Source organism: Convolutriloba macropyga, chromosome 3 (assembly GCF_964194025.1).
Source record: "Convolutriloba macropyga chromosome 3, txConMacr16.3, whole genome shotgun sequence".
In the NCBI taxonomy this organism is placed as follows: Eukaryota; Metazoa; Xenacoelomorpha; order Acoela; family Convolutidae; genus Convolutriloba; species Convolutriloba macropyga.
This window is the reverse complement of record NC_134470.1, coordinates 19,577,449-19,602,739: the sequence shown is the minus strand read 5'-3', so window position 1 is coordinate 19,602,739 and position 25,291 is coordinate 19,577,449. Positions and strand designations below refer to the sequence as shown.

Genomic DNA, 25,291 nt, shown 5'->3' with positions numbered 1-25,291 from the left:
AAAACATCTAGCTATTACCTCAAATTAATAATTACAATCCTTTATGCTCCACAAGGAGCCACTGAGACCCCTCACTAACCAGATTATGTCTGACAGCTAAAAAAGTGAAATCAAGTACTAAAAACTATGAAAAAACGCAATCAAAAATCAGTTTAAAAACCAGTGTCCAAGCCGTTAACATTCTTAGCTGTTCTAACAATAATTCATATGAATAAAGTCAAATTAGGACCAGGTAAATACACGCAAGAGGGCAAGAGATACAAAACTTTCTAAAACGTGGAATTATCGCGAAAATAATTGTTGTATGAGTAAGAACAATTGCTTTGAATTCAGACCATTAAACGATTTAGACAGAACTGTTTCAGAGGGCCACAGAGGTGTGATTAACAAGACTACGAGATAAAAAAAAAACAAAATCAAATTACAAAACCATACATTGATTACGACCAAAAACTCTCTCTCTTTCTCTCTCTCTCTCTCTCTCTCTCTCTTTATTTCTCTAAATATATATATAAGCACTGAGCAGAGTCAAATTGGGACCACATAAAGCTACATCGAAAAAATTAACTTGTATTTCACTAAAAAAGCAAGAGAATTGTTCTTAAAAATAATATTTACCAAGTTGACAGAATTAGAACAAAAAAAAGTTTAAAAAGTACATTCTAAATTTTTGGCGAAAATTTTTTTTAATGTCATGAAAACGATTAGCTAGCGTTTGAAATCATTCAATACGTCCTTCTATGCACGTTAAACAATTTGCTCAAAAACAAAGTCTAAATCAATAAAATTCTGAGCTATTCTAACCTTTTCTCATATTTAGTTTTTAAATAACTTGAACAAAGTAAAATTATGACCGCGTAAAACCACGCGAGAGAGCAAAAGATAGAAAACTTTCAAAAATTTAAATTTTTCTCGAAAAAATTGGGGTAAGAATGAAAAAAGGTTCAAAATCAAAACATTAAACGATTTAGATAGAGCTGTTTCAGAGGGCCGAAGAGACGACAAAAACTACGAGATGACAAAAACAAAATCAAATAACAAAACCAAACATTGATTACAACCAAAATTCTCTTATATTTCTTAATCTCTCCTATATTTCTTAATATATATAAAAACAATGAAAAGAGTCAAATCGGGACCACATAAAATTACATCAAACAAAGTAAATTGTAGTTCTCTAAAAGATATAGGACCTGTCTTTAATAAAACTGCTTAACAAATAGACAAAAAAAGAACAACAAAAGCAAAAGCAAAACACATTCAAATTTTTTTGGCAAACACATTTTTGACAAATTTTTAATGTCTAGAAAACTAGAAAACGATTAGGTATCAACTGAAATCGTTAAATACTTTCATTTATGCTCCACAAGAGATCCAATGAGACCTCTCACTAACCAGATTATGTTTTACAGCTAAAAAAAGGTAAACATTTACTAAAAACTATGAAAAACTCAAAAAACTTGGTTTAAAACCAGTGTCCAATCCGTTAACTTTCTTAGCTATTCTAACAAAAATTCATATGAATAAAGTCAAGTTAGGACCAAGTAAATACACGCAAGAGGGCAAGAGATAGAAAACTTTCAAAAACCTACAACTATCGCGAAAATAATTGTTGTATGAGTTAAAATTTGCTTTAAATTCAAACCTTTCAACTAATAATACAAAAAAATTTCAGAGGGCCAAACAGATGTCATTAACGAGACTACTAGATAAGAAAAACAAAATCAAACATTAATTACGACCAAAACTGTCTCTCTCTCTCTCTCTCTCTCTCTCTATGTTTATATATATATATATATATATATATATATATATATGTATATATATATATATATATATATATATATATATATATATATATATATAAACATTGACATTGAACAAAGTCAAATTAGGCCCAGATAAAGCTATATCGAACAAAATTACTCGTACTCCACTAAAAAAGCTAGAGACCTGTTCTTAATAAGACTACCTAACAAGTCGACAAAAAAGAAAAAAGAACAAAAAGGAAAGTTTTAAAAATACATTCTAAATTTTTGGCGCAAAAAATCTTTTAATGTCGTAAAAACAATAAGCTATCATTTGAAACTATTAAATACGTTCGTTAATGCACGTTCAAAAATTGGCTAAAAACGAGTGCCCAATTGGTTAAAATTCTTAGCTCTTCAAACCTTTTTTCATATATAATATTTAAAAACATTAAACAAAGTCGGATTAGCACTGCGTAAAACAACGCGAGAGAGCAAGAGAGAGAAAACTTTCAAAAGTTTATCTCAAAAATAATTGGTGTAAAAAAAAGTTCAAAGTGTCCAAAAGAAGCCACTCAGACCTCTCAAAATCCAGATAAAGTTTTACGGCAAATTAAAGGAATACATTCAGTATAGACAATAAAAATTCAATAAAAAATTGCTCACAGCCAGTGTCCAATCCATTATAACTCAGCTATTCTAAGCTATGGACTAAACTAGAATTACACATACATAAGTGGGCCTGCGTTCAATACCATTGATTTGGTTTGCTAACAAGACGAACACCAAAAACTCAACTCACATAAGGGCAAAAAATCATAAATCACAAGAATTTTTATGAAAGCTATTTTATAATCACAACCAGAAACCGTTTTTAAGGATGAAACCACGATTTATTAATCAAAATTTTGTTTAAAAAAAGCGGGCTGCCATTGATTGACCCAAGCTACAAAATAACAGATTTAAGGGAAAAAAGCAAAAGAAGTTCAAAAAACATTGAGAGTATTAAAACAAACAAATACAAAGCCGTGAAAACCATTAGCCATGGACCTGAAACTTTAAATAAGTTCATTTGCACTTACTTGGGAAGATGAAACAGACCTGTCATCATCTAGAGTATATCATACAACTACAAAATTGACGACAAGTACAACTTAACCGTAGCCTCTTTTCTGGTACTGAGCTTAGTTTTAACTGAAACAAAAAAATTATGGCGAAAGCTCAAAATTTCTATGTTTTCTGTTTTGAAAAAAAAAATTGATAATCATAAGAACAATACACTTTCGACTAAGAAAACTAAATAGATTCAATTTTATCTCCGTATGACACCAATTGGACCTTTAACCAGCAAGAACAAGTCTTAAGACATCAATAAAGCATCAAATAAATAAAAACAAAAATTCAAGAAAAGCAATTTTGCGCAAAACGTGTACTGAAGCCAAAAAATTTTCAGCAATTAAGTGAATTTTTTATTTGACAACGTGCCCTTTCTTTAAATTTCCTAAGTTTATGCAGTTGTGCCTTTTCCAACGCCGTAGTTGTGATATTTTCCAGCCATTAATGTGAAAAAACGATAAGTGCACATAAAAATGACCAAACGTACAAAAAGAAAAAAAGAAAATTACAGTAAACGCAATGAATTCACAAATTTATTGCACAAATCGATTGATGCAACCTCTTTGCTGTAACGGAACTACCTTTTGATTGAAATAAAGTTTAAAAAATATGGCGAAAGCTGAAAAAATTATATTTTTTGCTTTGAAAACAAATATTTTTGAAATTTTAAAAAACAATGCGATTTCGGCTAAGAAAACTAAATAGATTAATATTTAGTTCCTAATGACTCCAATTGGACATGTCATTAGAGTGACTAATTCTTAAGACTACAAAAAAAAACAAAAAAGAGAACCAATTGTTCAAAAACATAGGCGGCATATTGCCGGAAAATAGCCACCGTTGACGCGTTTGATGCACATCGGAATTAAAAGAGAAAAAGAAAAAGGAAAAAGATCCAAATTGGATGAATTTTTTTCTGTATTTTCTCGAGTGACAAAAAGTTTTGTAATTTGGCGTGCAGTTTCATTTTGGTTCTAAATCTATACTTAGTACAGCTTCTAAACTGAGAGCTAAAGAGTTTAATACCGATATCAGCTAGCAAACACTTTAACAAAGATTGATAACGTAAATCTGAATTACTTAATGTCCGGGTTTTATCATTTTATACCGTCTCTTTTGAGTTTGCTCTTTTGACTTTGACCGTATTTACTATAGTGCGTAATTCAATGCATGAAAAGAATTAAAATCCATTCAGTTGAAACAGTGAGTGAAATAAGTTAGCAGTCTAACGTGAAAATCTAACTGATGTAAAATGAAAAACGTGATCAAAAAGTGAAATGGATTAAAGAAAAAATGAGAGCCCCTAAATAATAACAGTTTGACGGGCTGACGGTGGCTATTAAAAAAACAATTTTACGCAAAAAAAATGTTGAAGCCATAAAAAGTTTCAGCTTTTAAGTGAATTTAATATATTATCCCTGGGCTTTGTTTGCACGTAAAATTATGTTTGCACGTTTTCGGTAATTGAGCATTAATACGAAATCATTCCGGTGTAATAACATTCCGGTAATTAACTTAAAAGAGACAATATAAGCGAAAATAGTTTTCGAAAAGAAATAAAAACAGCGACCTATAAAAATCGATGCTGCGATCAGGTGAAAAACTAGCTCTGATGTTTCTCCGTCCTTTTGAAACAGGCAATTTTTCCGAAGAGTAGTAAAATATATAATTTTTTGAGCAAAATTCTGTATATAAAAAATAATTGACGAACTTTTGATAATAATTGTGTTAAAAATGGAATTTTTACTTTTTAATATTAAAACCATAAACACATTTGTAAATAAACTTAGATTTTTTAAAGCTATTTAGCTAAATTGATTTTAAAAAATGAGCATAATACGTTAATTGTGAACAAAAATAACTTTAATCTGGCAGTTCACAAAGCTTGAAACCTTGATAACTCCAAGCACAAAATGAAATATTTTTCATTCTATATTCTACGCTAGACGGGCTTTCTAATGATACCACTCACAAATCTCGATAAATATATCGGCGAAAATTGACTGAACAAAAACCGTTTAAGTATATAGTTCCTCCCCCACCAAGGTGGTACGAAACAATTATTCAATAGTTTCCAATCATTTATGCATTAAGAAGCGTAGAAGAGTTGTGAAATGGGGTTTGGGTTTTGAGACTAAATCATGAGTGTTAAAACTCAGTATCACTTTTGTAGTTCAGGTTTGCTGCAACCTAGAAAGATGCATGTGACAGAAGAGATAGGCACTGATTTTGAATAATGAGTTTACCAGTATGTTTTGACTGATAATCAGACCGGATACCAATAGATTTTGCGGACCAATCGTATACTACATAGCTGCTGACGTTCTTATAATAACATTTGATGTTACGCCAGAGAAATAAGTTACAGAAAATTTGCATTGCACAGTTCTTATTGATCAAAATGATAGGTAAACTTTGAATGCATTAAAACACACATTTCTTATGTGATCCCTAATCGTTTAAAAGCTGTCAAGCATGTTCTTCGTTGCTATCTGAACATCACAGCAAAAAATAGAAATGGCGAGGTCTTGTCTCCTCAGCCTACCCTAAGAGTTCGGCCCTGATAGCCGACTTTATGAAAAGACTTATTAAGTCGAGGAGAAGGGACATTTCGTAAACTTATCCATTCACATGGTTGTGAACAATACTAATGGTCGACAGAATGTGTTGTATCTTCTAATAATTGATCCATTCACGGTCGCCGCTTTATTCCCAATATTGATCAGATACTGTGTTTCTATAAAATAATATCGCTCGACTGTAATTCTTTTCATACGTTTACTCAGGGTTTTTTCATGTTCAAATTTGTTCGACCGCAGTTCTTTTTTTCAGTCAAAATCTATCTCACAATATCTGTGTTATCAAGAGTTCACATCTCTCCAGATATTTAAAGTAAAGCGATATATCCCGGGACTGAACGGCAAGTCAACATCAGTACTGGGCACGTCAAATTGCAAGGCTTATATCAGTACTGATTCAGAGCTGTACACTTTTATAACTTGTCAGTATAAATGCAAGTCTTGGTGAAGACGTGCAAGTCTAAATGCAAGTCTTGGCCAAGACTTGGCACATCCAAAAAACGTCCAAATTAGCCGCAAAAGACAAACGTCAAGAATAGCCAAGAAAAACGTCAGAAATTGTCGAAAAAACGTCCAAAATAGGTCCAAAAATCGTTCAAAAATAGTCGGAAAAGACAAGAAATCCTCCAAAAATGGCACAAAAATTATGCAAAAAATTCAACAGACCTCGAAAAAACTGCAACCAAAGCCGTTTTTATGATACTCAGTTAAAAACAGTACTACAACACTTAATTGGCCATAGGCGACCAAAAAATACAAAACACCGACAAACGCCTTTTTTAAATTAAAGACATATAAAATAAAGGCATCTTATTCAGAACATGGCAGTCAACTTCCCTTGAAATAAGCTTTAAAACTATTTATATAACGTCGTGTTTGGACAAATATTCGGCGCAATAAAGCCCAGAGAGTTATACCATGAAAATTGTAGTTCTGAGGTACCTCATGCTCGATCGGTAATAACTTTTTGAAATCGGAATCAAATTAGACCTAACATAAGTTAGCGAACATGATAAGCTAACTTATATTCAAAAATGAGCTTCCTAGGTTAACTCAAAAAAAAATATTAGAGCACAATCATCAGGCATACCCCATTTTTTGGGGGTACTGAACTTGAAATCTGAAATTCTTACCAAAGTTTCCATCCGATCAGGACGGCACATAGCGCATTCAACTGCCCTTGACATACCTTTTAAAACTACATACACAACATTCTTTTTGAACAAGTATTTTGCGAAATAAAGACCAGCGGTTTATGGGTACCAGACATTTGGAGCTATGATGTGCATCATGCTCGTTCGGTAAAAACTTTTTGAAATCGGAATCAAATTAGACCGGAGTAGTAACATTATTTCGCAGACATGATAAGCTAACTTATATTCAAAAATGAGCTTCCTAGGTTAACTCAAAAATATATTAGAGCAAAATCATCAGGCATACCCCATTTTTTGGGGGTACTGAACTTAAAATCTGAAATTCTTACCAAAGTTTCCATCCGATCAGGACGGCACATAGCGCAATCAACTGCCCTTGACATACGTTTTAAAACTACATATACAACATTCTTTTTGAACAAGTATTTCGCGAATTAAAGACCAGCGGTTTATGGTTACCAGACATTTGGAGCTATGATGTACATCATGCTCGTTCGGTAAAAACTTTTTGAAATCGGAATCAAATTAGACCGGAGTAGTAACATTATTTCGCAGACATGATAAGCTAATATATATTCAAAAATGAGCTTCCTAGGTAAACTCAAAAAAGTTATTAGAGAACGAGCATCAGGCATACCCCATTTTTTGGTTTACCGAACCTGAAATCAAAAATTCTGACTGAAGTGGTAATCCAATTGGAACGAAACATAGCTCATTCAAACGCTCATAATTTAAACTTTAAAACTATATATATATATATATATATATATATGTATATATATATATATGACAATTTATTTTGATGAGTTTTTCACAAAATATGACCCAACGAGCCTTGTCCCCCCTAGATCATGAATTATCAATTATAACTCATGATTTCGCTTATAACTCATACAGGTTTTTATCAATCATTACACGAATAATTGAAACACATTTGAACTAACTGATGGCAATGTTGGTTCACTGGCTAGTTTGTATGGAGGCATCGAAAGTGGCATATTTGAATCATTTTGAATAGATCCATATTCTGGCTGATTTGGTACATTTTGGGCCAAAAAAGGATCAATTTTCGCTTGCTGGCGGATAACAGGGCCTAGGGACAGCAAGGGAACCCTAACTGCGCCACCCATTTTCACTGTTTTTCATTTTCCTTTGAAAGGAAGGCTGGACATTTTGCAAGTCTGAAAAATCAAGAATTGTCGATTTTCGGCTAAAATTAGGCTACAAACGGCTGAAAAACGGCTGAAAACGGCCAAGAGACACCTGAAAACGGCCAAATGTGGCCCCTGGTCGCCCTGTGTGACCTTCCCAGGTTGTCCCGATAAAGTGCATATGGAAAAATGTAAAAATCGTGGCATGTTGCGAAATTTTTTGGAATTCGAAATTTTTCACTCGAAATTTTTTGGAAGTTGGTTTTGACTTGGGAATCAATTTGCAATTGTAATCCGAGTCTTGGCAAAGACTTGTCAGACTTGCAGACAGTCCGGGTCATGTTTGAACACATTGTGGGTTATTTTTTCGTATAGCAGATTGGGGCTGAGGTCATTCTTTTGTACGCCATCATCTCAATTGTGGTTTTAATCGAACAAACATACTAATCACAATTCTGTTCACCAAAATTGTCATTATTAATGCTGATAATCAGTTATTATCACTGACAAAATTTAGATCTTTTCTTTTTATAATTCTGACTCTGTTCAATCAAATTGTATCTACAGACAATGCCGCACCAGATCTATTACCACCACCACCATTATCAAGTGAGATTGAATCCAATCAGTCACATTATGACAAAATCAGCTGGGGAGGGTCGGACTCGAACAAGTCAAGTACCACCACTGAGACACCTGTGGGGGCAGTTGGAGTAGACATCCCTGAAGAACCCAGGTCCAAAACAGATGTTTACTATCTAAGGCACATTTAACATACACATACACATGCATATACACACAAACAGACTGACACTCAAACAGATAGACAGATCTGTTTCTCTGTTAAACATTATAACACAACCCCCCCCCCCTCCCCCTCACCCCACCTTCCCCAACTCCTAATTAAAAATGAGTGTCAAGCGCGGGTTGTTACGAAAATAACAAGATGATGTGAGTGAAACCTGCCTTTTCGTATAGCAAAAAATCGACTTGATCACCATTAACTGTTCCGGGAACGAAAAGCGGCGCCAAATATTTTGACCAATTAATATTTGTAACCTTAAACTAAATCAGACAACAGAATTTTTAAAGGTAGCTTTCAGTGATCGAAAATTTGCTGACAACATTTTGCAGAGGCAAATTGAAAGACTATTGAGGTTTGATGCTAACATAGCTCGCGATTTTGGCTACCGTTTTGGCTATTCGGCTATTGAGACTTTGAGAATCTGGAAGTCAGTCTTACTGTCAAAACCATAATAGAAATTTTAAGTTTTTTCATAGAAATATATATGGATCTTAAACATTGTGTTCAAAAATTTAAAAAATGTGTTCAAGGCGGGGACTCAAAGTGGAAATTTTATGTTCTTTGTTGTTGAAAACATCGATGAAAATATGCTATGTTTTCATAATTTCAAATAGGAATTTTGAGCATTTTCAGTATAATCTTAATAAAGACTGCGCATGAATTTTTAAATTCGCATCCTTTCAATTAAGGATTACAAAAAAATCCGTTCATAAAGATCAACCGTAGAATTAAAAATCGGTAGAGTTTCGAATCAAAACGTTAAAAAAAGCAGATCTTACTTGAAGGAGATATTCCGACGGTAGCAATTCCAAAGTGGTGGCCAACCGACATCTCATTCAGGAAGAGGAACCCAAACAGGAGGAGCCCAAACAGGAGCTGGTTGAAAACCCAAGTGAGACACCACTTGGAAGCAACAAATCACGCAGAAAATCAAAGGCAAATCAATTGAATGGAAATGCGGCTGTCAACGAGGAGGAAAAGCCGCAATCACCCCAGGTCAGTACGATAATAAAACTTAAATAGAATGAAGTAAAATCTGCAGGGAAAAAATTGGAGACGTGAATTTCTGAAAAAATTAATGTCCCTTCAAAGTTGAATCATGACAGTTAAACGAGGAAGTATTTGCAAATTCGGACAATTTATACAACAGCTCACATAGAATAGCTCCCCCGAGCAAATTCAACTCAAGCCTCAAAAGCTACTTTAACATAGTAAAATAGATAGTAGTTCAACCTGGACGTGAATTTTGCCCAAACAAATTAGCTATCGTTTGAAATTTTTTAGTCGCTGAACGACTAAAATACTAGGTGAAAGTTTTTTCCGCCATTCCTTAAAATTCTTAAGAATCGAAAAGCCCTGTTGGCTCCTGGAATGACCACGATGACCTCAACAACTCAAAACAGTCGACAATAACTTCTCGTAATTCTTCCATCGATGAACAACAGTCGTCAGTTGTTGACAATCGCAGCTCAGAACCCAACAAGGAAGTCTCACGTTTAGCTTTGAATGAGAAACGGTACGACAAATTGTTGACTCCCAATTCGACGATAGCTACGATTCAATTTAGGGAGCTGTTTCCTTTTCCTTACTTATCTTGCACTGAAGAATATAATAACTTATAGATGGTAATGTATCTTCAAATTAGTATATGACTTGAAATGGCCGCATTTAGAATTTTAGAGCCAATTTGGGAATCAATGTTCTAATATGTATTCTCAGGTTTGTGATTCCATTTTTGGTTCTTTATTTGCAGTTGCAATTGCGTCTCCTCTTATTATTTTTGCAAAAAATTATGACAAAAAAAAACATTTCTTTTTATCTCACAAATATGAAAACAAATTGTATTCACGCGGAAAACGAAACAGTTAACCTAATTTAGCGATGACACGAAAGAAGTCACATCGGAAATTCAAGCTCGCAGAAGTAGTCTAACGTATGATTATGACGATTACTTAACTGCAGACTATCGCAGAAGCTCAGGAAGCACAAGTCAAGCATTATCTTTTCATACGGCACTAGCAGAGATAAGTAACGGCTCGGGGGTACGAACAGATGATAGTTGTGTGTACTTTGGGCAAACAAGAAGCTCAGTCATGAATGAAATGACGTCGAAGGAAAACTCTACAACTGAAGGGATTTTTCTTGCAGGTCAACCCGAATTGTGGGTGCTTTAGGGCTACTATAAATTTGGGGTAGCTAAATAGAACGATACCTTTTTGAACTAACTGAATAAGACTAATTTGACAAAGGAATCATCTTGATGTAATATCGAACTGACGTTCTGAGCTAAAAACAGCTCGGTTGAATATTGGTTAACAAAAGTAAACGTTTAATTCTCTTTCTTTAATTTTTAACCGCCTGTTTGTAGAAAACACGCATGTGGCATAAGTATTCAAGAGCTTTGATTGTGATTGCCACTACTTCCCAATAATGAAACACCATCTACCGATTTGATAGAAACTTACTATTAATCCAAACGGTCATAATCAGTGATTAAGCAAATAAGGAGTTCAAAAGATAGCTTGCAATTTCCAAAGACCCTTCTTGTGACTCAAATGTCTCAAATTTACATTTCACTCAAATGGTTCGCTACTTAAATAAATGGCCATAAATTTTCTGCATTGTGTCATGGTTAAAAACTATAATGGCCACATTCGAAATTTATTAAGAAAAAATTTATTGAGAAAAATAAGCAATTGTTAATTTTTTTGTCATTTTGCGTTGATTAAAATCATAAAACGGAGCATAAATGCTTTATGGACATTAAAGAGCCAAATTTTCATTCATTCAGATTATAGAAAATGTAAGAAACTCAAAACTGCAAATTTCAAGGATCAAAATTTCGACTAAATTTTGTCACTCTTGTTGCTTCTCCAGACTGAATCGTCTTTAATTTTTTCTCTTCACTCAAACACAAAATCAAGTTAGTTGAACCATTCCAGTTACTACTTCTTTGATAGAGAAAAAAACAGTGCCATTAGTTCAACCTCTACGAAATTGACTATCGTATATGCAGAAACAGAGAAAATTTACACCATCTGTTAAAGTAAACGCAGAAACACTGATTAACATGAAAGTTGTCGGTTTTTCAACTCAATCCAAGTAATCATAAATTTAGCAGTATTTTTAAAATTTATGCCAATCGAGAAAAAAGAAACTTAAGTATGTAAAAAAAAGAAAAAACTGATAACCCTACTCATGGCAAACATAAGAAAAGAAGTATTGACAGTTTTTTTCTGCGTAGTTCGTTACAAGCCAAGTTTATCAACGTGGCCTTCATATACAATAAACAAGCCCAAGTTTAATTCTTTACGACACAAAAAGGTTTCAATTGAGGTTCTGACAGAGATGGGGAAATTTTGACCTAGTTTAATTAATTTTAGCTCTCTTATCAAGATAGAACATAAACATCATTTCTTCTGGTTCCCTGTTAGCAAGAAGGCGAATAATTTTTTCTATTCCCCTGTATTTGGTAACGGCCTGTATGATTTGCCAATTTTGTTGTTTTTCAATTTTTTGTCGTTTCTCATATTTAAAATTTTCTTTTTCACTTCAAAACAGAACAAAGTTATTAGAACCATTGCAATTACTAGTTCTAGGATAGCGAAAAAAACTAACTCAACGTCTACAAAACTGACTATCGTATATGTAGAGACAGAGAAAATGTACACCCTCTGTTATTGTAAACGGAGAAACACTGATTGACATAAAAAGCTGTGGGTTTTTCAACTCAATCCATGTAATCATAAATTGAGCAGTATTTTTTAAATTTTGTGCTAATCGAAAAATAAGAAACTTACGTATGTAAAACCAGAAAAAACTGATAACCCTACTCACGGCGAACATGAGAAAAAAAGTATTGGCAGTTTTCTCTAAGTAGAAGCAAGCTATTTCTCTGTTCAGCTTGATCCTCAAACATTTAGGGAAGTAATTGCACTGTCAAATCAGCAAAAGCAATCGGGTATTTTATAGCTGATTCATAGAACAATTAGCTGCCATCATCTGCAACAAATCCGGACCTGAACAAAAACAATTTAATTTGATTAATTGTAATGAAGCAAGTAAATGCGTGCAAATTTCCGCTAGAAAAAGTTTATACAGGCCACCATTATCAATGTGGCCTTCAAATACATTAAACAAGCTTTAATTTTTTTTAAAACACAAAAATTTCCCTTGACGTTCTGACAGAGAGGGCGAAATTTTGAGATGTATTAATTAATTTTGTCTCTTTTGTCAATACAGAACATAAAAATCAGTTCTTCTGGTTCCCTGTTAGCATGAAGGCGCAGAACTTTTTCTATTCACCTGTATTTGGTAGCGGCCTATATGATTTGCCATTTTTGTTGTTTCAATTTTTTATCTTTTTTTATATTTACAATTTTCTTTTTTACTTCAAAACAGAACAAAGTTATTGGAACCCTTGCAATTACTACTTCTAGGATAGCGAGAAAAACAAACTCAACGTCTACAAAACTGACTATCGTACATGTAGAGACAAAGAAAATATACCCCATCTGTTATAGTAAACGCAGAAAAACTGATTCACATGAAAACTGTCGGTTTGTCAACTCAATCCAAGTAAGCATAAGTTTAGCAGTTTTTTGAAATCTATTCCAATCGACGAATAGAAGTTAGAAACCTAAATATGTAAAACAAGAACAAACTGAACACCCCTGTCGAATTTTTACGCCAAAAGATTAGGGGGCTAATTGGGGGGATTTTTTAGCCAATTCCACTCAAAACTCCTACATCTTTTTAGGGGGTAATGGGGTTAATTCGATGCAAGATTGGCGTAATGGGGTATTTTTGGAGTGGAGGTAAAAAAGTGCAAGAGTAAGGGGTTATTTTGGGAGGTAAAAAGATGTGAGAGTAAGGGGTAATGGGGGTAAAATTACTTACGGCAAACGTAAGAAAAGAAGTCTTGACAATTTTTTATGCAGACCCGGACTGAACTGCAAGTCAAGATCAGTACTGGGCAAGTCTATATGCAAGTCTTCAAGTTTATATCAGTACTCTGCACGTCTAAAAACAAGTCTGCAAGTCTGGCAAGTCTTTGCCAGGACTTGGATTGCACTTGCAAATTGATTCCCAACTCAAAACCAACTTTTCAAGAAATTTTTGAGTGAAAATTTCGATTTCAAAAGACTTTGCAACGTGCCACGACTTTGCAATTAATTTAGATACACTTTATCGGGGCGCCTGACAACTGATACCAGCTGATAACAAATGAGCCAAGGCGACCCGGCAAGGTGACACTGGGCGACCAAAAGACATGTGGGACGTTTTCAAGTCTTTCTGGTCCGTTTTCAGACATTTTTCAGGCTTTTGAAGCCAACTTTTAGCCGAAAATCGACAATTCTTGATTTTCAAAATTCCTGCGCTATTTTGAAGGATTTCTTGTCTTTTTTTTGACCACTTTCCGACTGTTTTTTCACGTTTTTTCACCCATTTCTGACGTTTTTTTCGAATATTTATGAAGTTTTTGGACCTGTTTTTGACATTTTTTCGGCCATCTCTGACGTTTTCTTTGGCATTTTTTTGACGTTTTTTGAACCTATCTTTGACGTTTTTTCAGCCATTTTGATGTTTTTTCGGCTAATTTGACGTTTTTTTAGACGCGCCAAGACTTGCATTTAGTCGTGCCAAGTCTTGGCCAAGACTTGCATTAAGATTTGCATGTCTTGGCCAAGACTTGCACTTAGACTTAACGTCTTGGCCAAGACTAACGTTTAGACTTGCAGGTCTTGGTCAAGACTTGCATTTAAACTTGCACATCTTGGCCAAGACTTGCATTTATACTGACAAGTGTAAAAAGTGGCATGATCATAGCTCTGAATCAGTACTGATATAAGACTTGCAATTTGAAGTGTCCAGTACTGACATTGACTTGCCGTTCAGTCCGGGGATCATTAAGCTAATTCTCTGTTGAGCACGATCCTCGTGCAATTTGGGAAGTGATTCATCTATCTAATGATAAAATTCAACAGATCTAACAAGAGATTCAACCGACAGAAGAATAATCCAATTTTGTCTGGAATTTTTCTGTAAGTAATATGTTAAAATCTATGACTTCTGATGATTAGACTTTGGTTGATATATAAATATCAAAAGTTATTGCCAAAACTATTCTACATAAGTTGAATTAACAGACAGGTTGCGTTTGTTGGTTTACTTTTGTTGGTTAAGCAATGTTAACGAGTGTAGATAGAATAGTCCGTTGTCTATAAACATTGTATTGAACTGTGTTTGCACCCAAAAAACGTTTCTAACACTTTAACTGAAGCTTAAACTATGAAACCTAAGTTCATAAGAAAAACCATGACCAAATGTTTCCTCTTGTCATGTACGTTGATCGAAGAATGAGCATTCGAAATTCATACTTGGTCAGCAAAAATTGCAGTGGAAACACCGAGGGAAAAAATTCTAAGTTTGAAATTATCTTGTAACAATTGAGTCGAATAAGGGGAGCACGGCCAGAGCTATTCAAAGAAGAATAATCAAAATGGAAAGGAAACAAAGAATTTACTTCATCACTAAAAATTCATAAAAACTGTACGAATGATGGAATGGAAAAAATGCGTCTATGCAAAATTTGATCTACATAGAAAAGCTAATCATATTTTGATCAAATTTAAAATCTTAAAATTAAAACTAAAAATTGAAGTTTCTGAGTAGTTATGCTGCTTCCAATTAAAGTTTCTAGCTAAAACTCAGGTAAATGCGGCTCTATAATTTTTCAAATTTTTAAATTTTACTTATGGAGAATGGCTTTTGAATAATTTCTAATCCTTTGATTGTTAGGAAGCAACCCAACTTCTCAATATAGCAAGAGAACTTCAGTAATTTATAGCTGATTCATGGAACAATTAGTTAACATCATCTGCAAAAAACCAAACATGTATAACAAACAATTCAACTTGATTAAGTTTTATGAAGCAAGTAATTTCGTGCAAATTGTTGCTAGAAAATGTTGTTAGAAGCTACATTTATCATTATGGCCTTCATATACATTAAACAAGCGCAAACTTAGTTTTGTACGACACGAAAACTTTACTTTTGACGTTCTGACAAATAAGGAAATTTTGACCTATTTTAAACGATTTTGGCTTTTTAATCAAGTTAGAAGATAAACGTCTCAGTTACTCTGGCTCCCTGATAGCATTTAGGTGCAAAGATTTTTGATTCCACTATACTTAGTAACTGCCTGTATGGTTCTAACCATACGTTAGAATTTGAACATTAGATGCTCAAAGGACCAGTGCGCTAATGCAATAGCACTAGCTCCCTCCTATTAAATACATTTCCAGATGAGGCTGGAAATTATACTCCAATTCATTTAAGAACCAAGACTAAAAATGCATCAAATCAAATCCAAGTGTTCGGAAAAAACATTTAGCTGCTTCCTTTACTTAAGCCTTAAAGCCATTATACTCTTACCTCCGTTATCAAAACAAATCATCAAGGGGCCAATATGATTGTTCCAATTTTTAGGAGAAGCAAAAGTGTAAAATTAAATAATGCTCCATTCCAGTGTTAGAAAGTTATGAAAATGTTAGAACAAATTAATTACTTCTTTCAACTATATTTAATTGCTCTCAAACGAAGTTTGTAGCAATTACATTAGTATTATTGGTCTTTTTGATGAAGTTTTTTGCTTGACTGATTTTTCGTCTGACCCATTTGACATTTCGTCCTCACAAACGGGATAACCGGGTAGCGACCAGCGGGCATTAAGTGCCCTTAGAGCCCTTCAGCTCACTTTCCTCAGAGTATGCGATTCACAGAAACTGTTTTGGAGCCTTAAACTTATGGTGTGAAGAGCGGTACATACAGGTTGACCAACTCACAACCCCCCCCCACACACACACATCAGCCCTCTCTCACTTCACCCTCCCCCCCCAGTCCCCACTTCTGCACATTGTTCAGACCGTAAGGGCCCCGTGCAGCCAAAAAAACACTCCCAACCCCATCAGCCCCCTGGTGAACTTCCCTTGTGCTCACCTCACGCTCCTTCAATTAACCTAAAGCTAGCCTCAGTAAACCGTTTTGAAGAAGCCAACAGCTTGCTGGTCGTTTGAGAGCAAATTGCCCGACATTAGTCGGTTAGGTTTTATATATTCAGTGATGGAGAGACCCGATGGACTAGACTAAGATGTTGTTCTAGCATATTTAGGGGAGCAAGTAAATGGTATAAAAATGTCGAATTTCAATTTAAATTCAACTTAAATATGCAGATTACTGACAAACAGTTGTCTTCTTTAAAAAAATAGCTCGCATAATGCTGGAAAAAAGCCGCAATAGACGCTTGTGGCCTTCCATGGAATTGAAGAAAACTAAGGAAATAAGATAGACAGATTGACCACCGGTCCATTAAAAGACCACTAGAACTTTTGGGTTAGATTCAGACTGTCATTTTATGAGGCACATACGCCCTATAAAATATAAGGCCTTATAGAACATTTTCAAAATTATTATATCCGAAATCGAAAACCCAAGACTCTAATATTTAAGAGTTAGGACATATACATTTCACACTACTTAGCTGCACGCTAACTGGTCTTTAACTATTAAATGTTCAAAAATATGAAAGCTTTTTCAGTGAGTTCAGAAAACATTTTTTAGTGAGGAAATTGACTTAAAAGCTAAAAAAAATGACGTCAGGCACAAAATTTTTAGCTGCAAACAGTACAAGTCAATGAAATTGAGAAAGTCAATGGTCGCAAGAGTGATCGATGGACACGACGAATAAGAAAAACACTTCGTCCCCAATAACGGCCGCTATCGCTTCGTGAATATTGATAAAGGAATTGAAATATACTAAGCGTCTCCTCCGATAGCGAAGCAGCCGAGTATTTACAGCTTGGTTTGGATTATTTGCAGTTTGGTTCAAATCTCAAAAATTAGATTCTTAACTAAGTCTATTTTTTGCCTTAAACTTAGTGTGCTAAAGTAGGACACTATTGTTAGTGCAAAGAACTTAGCCTTTAACTTCGTTTAGTCTGAGTTCAATCTTTAAAACTGAGTTCTCTGCCTCAAAGTTTCAGTGACCGATGAAACCTTACGCTGGGGTCTCTAAAACAAATTCTGATACCCTTTTTAAGTGCTGTGCGGATGATATACAAATTGTGTCTATGTAGATAACACTGCAGTTTCTCCTACTCATCTTCACAATTCAAAATAATTTTGGTCTCTTCGAGCTATTTTTTAAAAAATGAGAAAACTACTTCAGCATATTTCTCGAAAAAGGCTTAAACCCCTTAAAAGCACTGTACTCCGAAACCCACAGTCAAGTTCGAGTTTATAATGCAATATCCCGCAAATTCAAAATTGTCAGTGGAGATGGGCAAGGATCCATCTTTTTTTGTTTAATCCTACTATTGACCGGATAATGGAACAAGCGCTTTCAAATGATTTATTCTGCTTTACTCTAGACAACATAATGGTAGCAGATCTTGATTTTGCAGATGATATTTGTCTAATAGACGACAATGGTAATGACGCACAGATGTTACTTGATAATGTTACTAACAATGCATCTCGTGTCGGCGTACAAATGAACGTTGGAAAAACTAAATTCTGCTCCAATGATGAATACCAGAAATTCTATTTAATGACCTAGAGAAAGTATGGAACCAGAGAAACATTTTTCAATCAATCAAGGTCAAGTCATATAAGGCATGCGTGAGAAGTCTACTTTTATACGGATGTGAAAGTTGGCCAATAAAATAAAATGACCTCAAAAGTTAGCAGTCTTCTGAAATCTGCTGCCTACGACAATGTCTCCACAAAGGGCAAGACCTCCCTAGAGAATTAGTACGTCCGTTGCAAAATGCAGCCTGATTCTCTTGACTATAAGAAAACGCCGAATGAAATGGCTGGGACATGTTCTACGCATGAAAGCATCTGACATTCCAAACGCAGTATTGGAATTTGAAAGAGGCGAGAATTGGAAAAGAGCTCCTGGAGGAAAACAAAAAAGCTGGTGGAGAACAATTGTCCGAGACGATCTGAAAAAAAAGCCTCCCAAACTGTCATTGAAGAATTTGGAAAAGCAAGGCTTTGATTTGATCAAGGAAATGGCTGGAATTCGTAGTCACTGGAGAGCGCTTGTTAGAGAGATGAATTTGGCGGGCTAAGGACAGCACTGTCTAAACAGCCCATATTGGATTTGGATTTGGAATTGATTAGTGTGCAGGGTAGATTTTAAGTTGACACTAAGCTGAAAAATAATCAATAAGCCATGAAAAGTAGTTTTTTCATCAATCGAGATGAACGAAATTGATTGATATCTCAAGCGCCCTCTTTTTCTCTAATTTCCGTAAAGTTTAGTAGAAAAAAATGTTTTGCAAGCATTTTTTTTCAAATTTAACAAAGCGCTTACAAGACTGACCAACAAATTCACAGTTTTTGATTTATATTTTGAGGAAAACAGGAGCATTACCAACTGAAATATAGTTACCGAATTCGCAGAAAACCACAATCATGTCCTTGAAACACCGCCACTTGCAAGTTTTAACATACCAGATTTAAGCAATGCTAAATTGTAGGATGCCCAATTTCAGAACTCCCTGACATTTAAAGCTCGCAAAGTGCGTTTTAAGCAGGATTGAATGATACGGCTGATATCATTTGGAGGTTTTGTCTTATATATCGAACCTCTACCTGTTTCTTAACTGCTCAGAGTCACGTAATCTTAACATAATTACTTCAATTCTGTGTTCTGCTGATTCAGTATAACAACAATTTTAAATCGAAGCAGAAAAAGATTAGCTCCTTCGAGACAACCTGATGTTAGTTTACTTCGTCTTTTTTCAATTTTATCTTATCTGAGGACACAGATACCACTAAAAACGAAATAACTATTTATTTTGTTTACCTCTATTTATTATGTTTTACGCAATACTTCGAGGCGCGATATTTTTTGAGGGCAGAGTCTTTAGCAGTTAGAGCCCTCTCTCAAAATAATTCAAACAAGGGATCACCACAAAAAATTAAATCTGCGTGACAGGAAAACTTAATTTTATTGAGAGTAACTCATTTGTGATGCAAGTTTTTTTTCATTTTTGTATTCTTCTTAGAGAACTCTTTTTAGGGACTGGAAGTTCAATATATTTATGCTATGACAAAATTCTTAGTGGCATGAGAAGCTTAGTGCCCCGATACAAGGGCGATTGCTCTCGACTTCTGGATAAAATATCCATGGGCGTGGCAAAGGTTTAGGCTGTAAAGTCTTTCGAGAACCAAAAGGTAATCATAAATAAAGTTTCATCCCAATATTTGAAAACTAAAGGAAAATTTAACACCACTTATACGGAAATCGAGTGCAAGTGTGGGGTCTGGTAAAAAATGCACTGCAACATCAATCTAAGTTCTTGAACGGTCCTAATCTTTATCTTATTTCATGAGGTGGTCATTTCATTTCCAACGGTTTCTCATTTAGAAAACAAGGGCCAATTAGGGGCTATTAGCAGGTGGGCAAAATTTAGATGAACAAATACTCCGCAGAAGGGCCAAAAAATTAGCAAATTTTATGCAGCGCATGCTGCTTCGATTACTTTCCTACCGAAATAACTCAATGCCGAATAACAGAGATGGTCCGTTTTTGGCAATTATTTTAGCTTTCTGTTTTTAGCACCTGACAGATTTTTACTTTGCGTTCTACATATTATCATTATAGCTTTTGACATATATTTTAGAACAGAATCTTAGTCGCCCGATGGGCATAGCGCCCTGACACAAGGGCACTTGCGCCTTACTGCTTAGAGTACATTGTTCCAGATTATTGAAAGAAAAATTTCCATCTTAGAATTATATAGGAAATGAAATGTCTCCGTCTCCGATTGCGAAGCAGCCGATTATTTATAGCAGTTTGATTCGAAGGTCGAAAATTGATTTCTTAGTTTGAAAGATTGAACTTAGACTTAATGTTGAATTTTAATGTTGAAATTAGTGAAAGATTCGATTTAGACTTTCAGTTCTTCAAGACTAATTTCTTTCAAAATAAGCTCTCTACCTTGGAGTTTTATTGACCAACGAAATCGTACCACGGGTTCTCTAATTTTTTTTAATGTACGTGTATACTTTTTAAGTAAGCGGGATAAATGGAAAAACATTAATAGCGAATCGAGATAGGTCCGCCAAGAAAGGCTGTCAAACAAGCGTCGCGGAACTTAGCAAATTATTCAACGTACATGTTTCATTGATCAATTTCAAGAAAACATAAACCCAAGAAGATTATCAAAAACTTTCTACGATGTAAGCAGCATTGTAAAATGAAACATGTATTGTACTGTAACTTACAGGATTCTTTTTTATAAGCATTCTTAAGTTATTTTCTGATGTAAAAGCGTATCAAGAAAAAGTCACAGTTCATTGTAGCAGCATATGAGCTCATGCCAATTGATTACCAAATAGAAATATAATAATTTATTTCTTCGTTTCCAAGCAACAGATATCCACAACTTTTTTATGAATAAAAACATGTTTTGCCATAATTTTGGAAATTCTGTTTTCATTGGAAAAACTTATTTTGTGATTACAGTTGGTTTACAAACTGACTTCAATTTTTATAACATTTGTTTTATTCTTCATGCTTTTAGTGATAAAAATTTTAGGATTTTTTAAAGTTTTTAATGGAGTTCAAAAACTAAATTTAATTTGACCCGCTGTCTTTATGCGCTGCGTTTATACATATACCGTTTCGATTTACTTATACGCAATAATAAATCCCCTCCTCATCCCAAAAGAACGGTGGGTAGCGGAAACAGTCCGGCTTTTTTCTACCTATATTGAGTTCCCGGATCTATTCTAATCCCCCACAGCTTACTGGGCATGAAAATTTTACGGCCCCATGCACAAGTGCTATTTTATAAATAGTAATGAGCTACATAACAACACACAAATTTGTAAGTTGGGATCATGAAAAACACTGAGAGAGTACCGAAAAATAATAGATCCGGGTTCTCTATAAAACTAGTCCTCTTACTGTGATATTACGGCAACTGGATGGTTTATATCCTCTGCCCCACTACCGTAGTGATGGGTGAGTCCATAATGGGAAACAACCATCTGATTTTTTGATTTTCTGCAAGCACCTCATTTCGGTTCGACCCCGCATGTGAGCAGACACCCAAAATCAAGGGTCCAGAATTTACGAACAGCAACAATTACATCGCTTTGTTCATTATCCAGAGACTAGAGACCAACTGGAGCAGCGTGACGTCACTTGCGAAGCACCCGAGGATTTATCGTTGGAGAGATACAACAGATTTGAAAACACGTTGGACTACGACAACTCGTTCACAATTGAGAACGAAGACCAATTTCAGGCTAGTAATTTTATTTGTTCATTAACACATAAAGCAATTGGTTCTCCCCCAGGCTGAGGGGTGCGCTCGAAATTGTCCTGATGAGACCATTGCGGGTGAAAACCTGACCATTTTGCGCTCGAAATTACAGGGCAATTACAGGGCACGATCGCACTTGAGAGTGATTAGAAGTGGATTCGAGCGCACTTAAATCTGATCATAAACGATTTCGAGAGCACTTGATTCAGATAATAACCGGTATCGAGAACGCTTGAGTGTGATAATAAACAGCTTCAAGCGCAACTGGGTCTGATCATAAACGGATCGAGTGAAATTGGGTCTCATCAAAGAACAATTCGAGCATATTATTTTTCAAATTTTTGTTTTTTTTTTGCTGAGAGACGTTGGCTCTGCCAAGAGTCAAACAATAACGCAGTGTTCTGATAAGAGACTCATTTCAAGGGCTCTGATTAGAAACAAGGGGTCCAACGGATGGCAATTTCCGGTACCTTTAGATGATTTTAATTAACTATAGATCAAGACGTTTTATGGAAAGCTGTATAAGTTCATCCATTGAGTCAGAAACTTACACTAACGGTATACAAAATAAATTATTTTCCCAACGACTGGGTTTTATTTTCTTTAGCAATACGTTCAGAATTGGCGCTTTCATAGTTGAGTATGATACTGCAAACATCAATTTTTGAGAAAATTATATTTTATAGCAGATTTGTTCATAACTAATATCATTTTCTAATCAATATTTCTAACAGACTTGAGTCTGATCAGAACCGGTTTAGAGCCAGCTTGAGTCCGATCGTAAACGGCTTCACGAGCGACTGAGTCTTGTCATAAACGCCTTTAACTACCACTGGGCCTGATTATAAACGATTAGAGTAGAACTGGGTAAGATCATTAACGGTTCGAGCGCAAGATATTCGATAAACTTAGCAACCCCGGAGTCTGATCAGAAGCACATTCGAGCGCAGATGGGTCTGCACAGGAACGCAGGTCTATTCGAGCGCACACAAACTTTCTAGCGCGCCCGAGTCTGATCATAGCTGAACTCAAACGCACTTCGAGCGCATAGAAACTGTCGACCGCACTTGAGTTTGATCAGAGAATCGAGCGCACATCGAGCGCACACAAAAAGTCGATTGAAGTTGAGTCTAATCAGAGGCTTTTTTGGTCTGGGAAGGACTGATCTGATGCTCTTTTGGTCTGAGATGGTCTGATCAGGAGGATTTCGAGCAGACACCTCAGCCTGAGCCCTGGTTAATCAAACTTACTGTCCAAGCTTCGTTCTAATTCGGTCTTTATAAACCATAGAAAGTATTGACCATGATTTGGTAATTGAGATAACATATAAAGTTTGTCTTGTGCCCTTACAAGTTTGAAATTGATGAATGTTTGCAGTTTTTCGTTTTTCATATATATATTTATATATATATATATATATATATATATAATGTATATATATATATATATATATATATATATATAAAACTTTACCAGAAATTCTGATATATATATATATATATATATATATATATATATATATATATATATATATATATATATATATATATATATATATATATATTTATCTTCAACTATATAACCAGAACTAAAATTCAGCGAGATTTCAGCATTTTCAAGCTCCTCAAATGCGTGCTTCGAGCAGGAATACCTATTATAGGGTCGTCATTTTGAAATTATGGCTAAACATCTTGTGCCGCTATATGGCTCTTGAAGAACGCCAGAAATCATCAATGACTTCAAGCAAATTCACGTAACCTATTGGGTTAATGCACGTAAAACGGGCCAACTTAAGTTCTGACGGAGCGAAAAAGTTCTGATGTAGAGGCTAAGAATTAAGCTGAAAATTTATATATCCCAAAAAACACTTCACTACTACTAGACTAATTTGCTTTAAAGGAACCTAACAACCATAACATCATCCATTTATTACTCAAAATTGATCTATTAAATTTTTTGGCAGTACATAATTGAGGTTATGACTGAAAAAAAAGAAGATGGAATTTAGAATCAGCAGAAAAATTTAGGACAGATTGCTAAAAAGAGAGTATATCTATCACTAGTATCCGCTTTTGGGTGTTTTTCAATTACGCAGTAAACAGTGATCAAATCTTGTTCCTGAAATTTGCGGCCATTGTAAGTAGTTTTGTAGTTTAAACGAGTTCAGTTTAAATCAATATTGTCTACTAATTCTCTCTAAATAAATTCATTAGTTTAAAATTTTTTTGCCATTTTCTTTTTCAATTATTTTAAATCTAATTATCGCAAGTAATGAGTTTTGGGTAAATGTTAATCGGCCATTAATCTTTTTTTATGCGTAATTAGCAAGCAAAGGGAGATTTCCAAACAATGTTTTCATATTGGGTGTTTTTTTTAATTGCTCTCGAACAAAGTTTGAACAACTATTGAAAACGTGTTGGTCTTTTTAATGCAAAATTTTCTCTTGACCGGTTTCGCGCTATTGCTCCAGGAAATTTTGTGACTTCTCAAGTGTCCCTTTCACGCGTCACTTCCTTATTTAAAGTGATTTCAATTGGTTTCATTCCGAAATAAAAGCTTTTTTAGCGGTAGACTATCAAATGCGTTGTAGCTTAGTGATTAAGATGTCAGACTGCTATCCTGGTGCGCGGCGTGCGAACCCCTAGAAAGCCGAATTTTTGAACCCATAAAGAATTTGTAAGCTGCACTCCTAAATTAATCCCCCGCCTGTAGTTCGAGAGCAACTCATCCGACGTTAGTCGATATATTCTTCTGTGTAATTAACACTCTGAAAATTAAATTCACACGCAGATTTCAGTGACTAATCATTGCTGCCAAGAAAATCGATATGTTGTCACAAGTTTATTGTCGCAAAATTTTTTTAGTGACAAAAAATTAGTCAGTGCTACATACGAGGGCTCAAAATCCTTAAGAAAACTTTTTTATTAAACAATGAGAATTCTAAAAGAACTTTTGAAAACAGTTTAATGGATTGAACTATAACTGTCTGTTATTCTTCTTTGATTAATTTAATTATATTAGTGAATAAATACAATCCAAAAGAGCAACTTTGAGTTAACGTTTAGTTATCGCACTATATTGGGCCCAATGCCTTCTCTGTTCAGCAAGTGTGCAACAAAATGATCAAATGCTGGTTCTATAATGGTTTCAATTTTATTGCAATCCAAAAAACTCTGTTATGTGCGTTTGCACAAAACGTTCCGACCCCGCTCATCCAAATTTTAACTAAATTGACTTCCAAAGGAGGATGAGATACAAAAGTTTCATTTTTGTGTTTTTAAAAAACTATTAGTGTTTGAAAAACAATCACCTCAAAATCAAACCATTTAAGAAAAGAGAATTGCCGACTTAGAGGGTCGACATGCCATTAAGAAGACTGTGAAACAAGACAA

The 25,291-nt window shown here is 34.7% G+C and overlaps 2 protein-coding genes across 2 annotated transcripts in view; one reads left to right on the top strand and one right to left on the bottom strand.

Annotated features, from left to right (window-relative positions):
- LOC142336036 (uncharacterized) overlaps positions 1 to 25,291 on the bottom strand; it is a 421,548-nt gene that overhangs the window by 273,797 nt on the left and 122,460 nt on the right. The window lies entirely within an intron of this gene.
- LOC142336561 (uncharacterized) overlaps positions 7,930 to 25,291 on the top strand; it is a 39,304-nt gene continuing 21,942 nt past the window's right edge. The window contains exons 1-6 of the mRNA XM_075385469.1: positions 7,930 to 7,939; positions 8,316 to 8,511; positions 9,339 to 9,553; positions 9,898 to 10,069; positions 10,433 to 10,701; positions 21,679 to 21,881. Coding sequence (XP_075241584.1) covers positions 7,930 to 7,939; positions 8,316 to 8,511; positions 9,339 to 9,553; positions 9,898 to 10,069; positions 10,433 to 10,701; positions 21,679 to 21,881 — 1,065 coding nt within the window. The remainder of the gene's footprint in view (positions 7,940 to 8,315; positions 8,512 to 9,338; positions 9,554 to 9,897; positions 10,070 to 10,432; positions 10,702 to 21,678; positions 21,882 to 25,291) is intronic.